Below are 6,119 nucleotides of genomic sequence, written 5' to 3' on the forward strand. Positions count from 1 at the left end.
TGTGATCCCAGCACTCAAGAGGCTGAGGAAAGGACTTCAGAACTGGAAACAAGCCTGGGCTACTGGGGGGAAAATATATGTATATATATGCACAACATTAGTTCCTTCTTCCCAAGGCTCCCATCCCCTGCATCCCCCTTCCTTGCTCAGAACCCCCTCTGACCTTTCTGGCCCCACACTGTGCCTCAGCGTTCCTGATCTGGCCTCCAACCATGCTGGTGGCCTCTTTCTCACCTGTGGTCTTTTTTTTATCAACCCCATTTTGAAGCCCTGTGCCATGATCCAGCTCAGGCCAGCCCCTGTGCTGGCATGCGTCCACACCTTGCTCACCTCCCTTCCTTCCACCCTTCACTGGAAGAGCAGGCATATTGGATGTGATGATGGACAGTTGGCATGTCTGACCCTGTAGCCCTGAACCGGCAGGTTAGGCTCGAGAACGCTGGGGGAAGAAAGGCGCATAGCCGCGGCTGCTGTGATCGCCTGAGGACAAGCAGCCCCGTCTTCCCAGCCATTTCAAGGGGGACACAGGCGGCGGACACTGGTCGCAGGCTCCGTGCCACACGTTGTTGGGGGTGGCACTGCAGCTGAAGCACTGGAGCGAGAGATCAGATCAGAGACGCTGGCCGAACCCTCCGGGAGCTGTCGCCTGGTCTACTCCACCCTCATCTCGCTTGAGGGCGGGACCGAGCCTGTGAAGGAGGAAGCCGGAAGTTAGGAAGTTAGGCGGTGGGAGCCACACTGTGGACCCGGCTTAGATCGCTTTCCCGCCGGTTCGCTAGTGACTACCGGCCGGATCTGGGCCTGGGCCTGGGGTGGTGCGCTCTTGCCCAGGTCCAGCGTCTGCTACCCGGCTCTGTCCCAAGCGAGGGGCTGTTTACGTACGTGGCTGTGAGGTGGGACTAGGCAGTGCAGTCACCTGCCAGCAGAGGGCGTCTTACGCTAGTGTGGATCAAAGTGACCACGGTGTGGCCATGGGTACAGCCCTTGTGTACCACGAGGACATGACAGCCACCCGGCTGCTCTGGGATGAGTAAGTGTGTCTGGACAGAATTAGGGGCCTGGGAGGGAACCCCTGAACACTGAGAATCCTTGTCTGCTCCAGCCCCGAGTGCGAAATTGAGTGTCCGGAGCGCCTGACTGCAGCCCTGGATGGCCTGCGGCAGCGTGGCCTAGAACAAAGGTGCCTGTGTTTGTCAGCTTGTGAGGCGTCGGAGGAAGAGTTGGGCCTGGTGCACAGGTCAGACTATGACGGGTCTGGGGACCTGAACCTGTTATAGCCCTACAGCGTCCCCTCAGTTTTACCGGGGTGTGGGCTCAAAGGCATAAGGGCACTGGGTGGGCGCTCCCACCAGGAATTCCGTCTCTTTTCCTTCCTGTGCCGCTGCTGGCCTGCCTGCTGATCTGCAGCCCCGAATATGTAGCCCTGGTGCGGAGGACCCAGACCCTGGACAAGGAGGAGCTCCGGGCACTGTCTAAGCAGTTTGATGCTGTCTACTTCCACCCGGTGCGAGCCAGCAAACACACCCCGATTTATGTCCCTACGCCTATGTGTATTCATACCCCGAGACACTGCCCACCTGCCAATGCCTTCTCATCCGAGCTTATGACCATACCCTGTCCTGTTTTGCTTGCCATTTGTCCCAGCCCTGTCTTGCTCAGCCGTGGGAGACCCGCAGCCTGGGACAAGCAGGTCAGGCAGCAGGCTAACTTGCACTCTGGCCCACAGAACACTTTTCACTGTGCCCGGCTGGCTGTGGGGGCCGCGTTGCAGCTGGTGGACGCTGTGCTCACAGGCGCTGCGCACAATGGGCTTGCCCTGGTGAGGTGAGAACTGCCGCCCCCCCCACTCCAACCCGCCTGCCTCTGCGTGTGACCCTGTGAGGGGGCAGGGTGACTGACATGCCCTGTACCCCAATTTTGCATCTCAGGCCTCCAGGACACCACAGTCAGAAGGCAGCTGCCAATGGATTCTGTGTGTTCAACAATGTGGCTATAGCAGTCAAGCATGCCAAGCAGAAGTATGGGTTGCAGAGGTGTGTCCAGGTGTTGTACTACTGCAAGGACCTGGGGCACACAAACTATACAGGCAGAGGCAGAGCTGGTGGCCGAGAGATCCCATCTTGCTCCCTCCACCCCTGGATGGGCTCCTGGCCTAAAGGTGGCCGGGTGATCTCCAGCATTGTTTGAATTTAGGATCCTTATTGTCGACTGGGATATCCACCATGGCCAGGGCATCCAGTACATCTTCGATGAGGACCCCAGGTGAGCCGGGGTCTGGACACAAGCCTTTCCCTGCAGCGCAGTCTTTTGGGGGATAAAATTCAAGTTTATCGGAGTCAGGGTTATCTGAGAAGCTGTGGCGCTGCTGAGGGACCTCGCTTCTGACCTGGCCTATTGTCTACAGTGTCCTTTATTTTTCCTGGCACCGCTATGAGCATGGGCGCTTCTGGCCATTCCTTCAAGAGTCTGATGCGTGCGCAGTTGGGCAGGGGCGGGGCCAAGGCTTCACTGTCAATTTGCCCTGGAATCAGGTACCGAGCTCCCCTCCCCCATCCATCCAGCCCTACCTCTCCTGCTCCCCCAGCTCTGGGTTTGCGAATGCCCCCCTGGGGCACCCTGCAAGGGTCTCCCGGAGTTCTGTCCCCCGGGGTGAAGACCCTGAAGTCCTCATTCGTGGGGCTGTGGTCCTCCGGGGTGAAGACCCTGAAGTCCTCATTCGTGGGGCTGGGGTCCTCTGATGCCCGCTTTGATCTTGCTGCAGGTTGGGATGGGAGATGCTGACTATTTGGCTGCCTTCTTGCACGTGCTGCTCCCGTTGGCCTTTGAGGTGACTGTGTGGTGGGTGTCCCCCAGGGCAGGCAACCCTAGGCTTACCAAGAGTTCCACTGTGAAGGCGGGAGGAGATTTGTGAGCCATTCCGCCAGTGGCCAGTGTATGAATGAACCCTGGGGAGCGGGGAAGGTGTCTCGGCAAGTCCGATATGTGAACGGGCAGCATGGGGGCCTCCCCTTCACCTGGGCCATGGCTCTCTTTTGCTCCCTTCCGCTGGACTCTGCCTACAGTTTGAGCCTGAGCTGGTGCTGGTCTCAGCAGGATTTGACTCTGCCATTGGGGACCCCGAGGTGAGAGCATGGCCTGGCTGGGGTAATCGAGGGTCCTGGGCCCAGGCCCCTATCATACGTGACTCACTGTGCTTCAGGGGCAGATGCAGGCCACACCTGAGTGCTTTGCCCACCTCACACAGCTGCTGCAGGTGCTGGCTGGTGGCCGGATTTGTGCCGTGTTAGAAGTAAGTGTGGGGCAGTGGGGGGGCTCAAAGGCCAGGGGAGGGCGTGGGGCCAGATGGGAGGGTCGGTCAAGGTTAGGTGTTCTGCCTGGTGTAGCCACTCACGATGGTGACGTCCCTGCTCTGTCCTGTGTCAACACTCTTCCTAGGGTGGATACTGCCTGGAGTCCCTAGCACAGTCAGTGTGCATGATGGTACAGACACTGCTTGGTGACCCCACACCTCCCCTTCTTGGGGTCATGGTGCCGTGTCAGAGGTTTGAAGACTGGAGAGTGTGTGGGGAGGGGACACTGAAGCAGGAGTCAGGCTTACAACTCTCCTTCTCCCCATAGTGCCCTGGAGTCCATCCAGAGTGTGCAGACAGCCCAGGCCCCTCACTGGACAAGCCTCCGACAAAGTCAGTATGACCTGGATCTGGGATGGTGGCTCCACCTTAGACTCCTTCGCAGTGACTGTGACTCTGAACCGTTTAGATGTGGCACCAATTCTGAGTCCCAGCAACCACCTCCCTGAAGGGAGGTCTCCGCCTCTGCTTGCTGAGAGCTCCACGCGTGAAGTAGCGGAAGATGCACCGAGGCCCCTCCTGGATGGACTGTGCCTCCGCCCGAGGCCCCCGGTCTGCACAGCTGTTGCCTTGACTGTGCCAGGTGCTGCTCTGGCCTTACCTCCCGGAGTGCTCCATCAGGAAGGGTCAGCCTTGAAGGAGGAAACCGAAGCCTGGGCCAGGTGAGGAGAGCAGTCTGAGGACGGGGCTGCCTATGCCTGCCCCTGTGTGACTGATGCATATTTGGTTTCCATGGGTCCCACTGGCCTGCCCATCATAGGCTACACAAGTCCCGGTTCCCGGATGAGGGTCTTGCTGCATTGGGGAAGATTCTGTGTCTCTTAGATGAGATCCTGGATGGGCAGGTAGGTTGCCAGGGGAGCTGCTGAAGATAGTGTGGTGGCATGTACAGCGGACTGACGTGCTAGCTTGTGCAGGGTCTAGGAGATGCTCGTGGGCAAAGAGAAAGCAGGCAATTTAAAGTGTAGTTTTAAGCATCTTGCTTATAGGAAGGGGGGTGATTTGATCTTGTCGTGCAGGGAAAGTCAGTCAGTAGCAGCCACTTGGACAGAACCAAAGCAAAGCACAAATGGGTTTGTTAAACCTGGTTTGGGAGTTGGCCCTGACTCCTGAAAGAGCTCCTTAGAGGGGGTGTGTGCCAGCCTCCAGACTCCCCTGCCTTATTATTTATTCCATAGGTAAGAAGTGGAATAGTTGCCACAACTGCCCCTGCCACCGCGGCAACTGTAGATGTGGTCATTCAGCGATGCCTATCCCATGGAACTCAGAGGTAAAGTTTGCTTGGTTGACTTGAGACTCCAAGCACCTGGGAATACCCATTGATGGCATGGGGAGGGCTCTGGAATGGCAGTGTGAGCCCAGCCTATCGTGGGTCAACTTCTTAGGCTGCTCTGTGTGGCCCTGGGACAGCTGGATCGGCCCCTGGACCTTGCAGATGATGGGTATGATTCTCAGCTTGCACATCTCCCCAGCTGTGCCTGTGTATGAACAGGCTGCATGCATTTAACTGGGAATCCAGGGTTACTGTTGGGTGGGGACCCTGCAGTACAGAATGGGGGCCTTCCAGGGGTGCAGTTTGAGAGTGGGTGCCCTAGAAAGCGGAGCCATACTGGGTTGGCAGTCACACACGTCCCCCTCCCTGCCTGGGCCCCAAGTTCCCATCTATACTCTGTGGTTAAGTTCAGGGAAGGGTCTCATGGACATGTGCACATGACCATGGTGCTCTCTCCTGGGAAGGAGAGTTCTGTGGCTGAACATCCGGGGCAAGGAAGCAAGCATCGGGTCCATGTTCCATATCCACACTCCACTGCCACAGGTGAGTGGCTGCGCTGTGGCTGGGCAGGTTCTCACTGTCCCCTGGTCTTTCTGGAGTTCCTGCTCACAATCTAGGGTCCCTGAGATTTGGGGGGTGGTGACCAGAGCCAGCAGCAGTGTCCCTAGAGGAGAACCTGAGTGAGGCTCTGTTGCTGTCCCCACAGACGACTGGGGGGTTTCTGAGCTGCATCTTGGGTCTGGTACTGCCCCTGGCCTATGGCTTCCAGCCTGACATGGTGTTGATGGCACTCGGGCCTGCCCATGGCCTGCAGAACGCCCAAGCTGCTCTCTTGGCCGCAGTGCTTCGGGGCCCAGCAGGGGGCCGGATTCTAGCTGTAGTGGAAGAGGTAAACTGGGTAAGGTGGATAAGCTGTACGGGTGGAAGGTGGATAGAAACCATTGTCTCACTGCCCTCCTTCCCCCAACCCCTCAATCCCTGGGCCAGGAATCCATACTCCAGCTTGCAAGGACCCTGGCACAGGTACTGCATGGAGAAGCACCTCCCAGTCTGGGCCCTTTCTTGATGGCCTCTCCAGAGGAGGTCCAGGCCCTTATGTTTCTAAAAGCTCAGCTGGCGCCTCGGTGGAAGTTGCTGCAGGTGGCTGGTGAGGCACGTGGGGAGGCGCGGCCCTGCTTTAGAGCTCCGGGGAGCCAGCTTCACCGCGCGAGCTAATGGTGCTTTTCCAGCTCCTCCACCAGGACCGTGCTCCCCCGTCGCCTGAAAAATCGGTCAAGGTGGGCGATGTCTAGTTGGAGAAGAGCGCACTCGGGCCCCAGCGAACCGTGACCGGAGACCGACGTCCCATCTGCCGCCCAGGCATCCTACCTCTAGAGCAATAAATATCGGTTAAACGAGTCCACCCCTGCTTCCCTTACTGAGTTCTAGTTCAGCAAGCGAAAGGTTCCAAAGGCTGCGGCCCCGCCCCTCTGGTGACGTAATTCCGGCGCGTCTCT

The 6,119-nt window shown here is 58.3% G+C and overlaps 1 protein-coding gene across 2 annotated transcripts; it reads left to right on the forward strand.

Moving 5' to 3' along the window:
• The first annotated feature begins 141 nt into the window (after window positions 1-141).
• Window positions 142-6,025, forward strand: Hdac10 (histone deacetylase 10). Of its 2 annotated transcripts, none has more exons than XM_037197449.1 (20): window positions 142-1,030; window positions 1,103-1,237; window positions 1,408-1,504; window positions 1,727-1,824; window positions 1,929-2,033; window positions 2,194-2,262; window positions 2,405-2,531; window positions 2,762-2,827; window positions 3,063-3,122; window positions 3,200-3,289; window positions 3,436-3,542; window positions 3,619-3,683; window positions 3,760-4,012; window positions 4,111-4,195; window positions 4,529-4,620; window positions 4,736-4,792; window positions 5,088-5,166; window positions 5,330-5,512; window positions 5,611-5,646; window positions 5,853-6,025. In XM_037197449.1, the coding sequence occupies exons 1-20, from the start codon at window positions 972-974 to the stop codon at window positions 5,913-5,915; spliced, it is 1,926 nt and encodes a 641-aa protein (XP_037053344.1). In that variant the 5' UTR covers window positions 142-971; the 3' UTR covers window positions 5,916-6,025. The 2 variants fall into 2 exon arrangements, with proteins under 2 accessions (XP_037053344.1, XP_028724980.1); XM_028869147.2 differs by having other exon boundaries at window positions 143-1,030; window positions 5,611-5,770.
• The last annotated feature ends 94 nt before the right edge of the window (window positions 6,026-6,119 follow it).

The sequence above is a fragment of the Peromyscus leucopus genome, chromosome 20, assembly GCF_004664715.2.
Source record: "Peromyscus leucopus breed LL Stock chromosome 20, UCI_PerLeu_2.1, whole genome shotgun sequence".
Classification (NCBI taxonomy): domain Eukaryota; kingdom Metazoa; phylum Chordata; class Mammalia; order Rodentia; family Cricetidae; genus Peromyscus; species Peromyscus leucopus.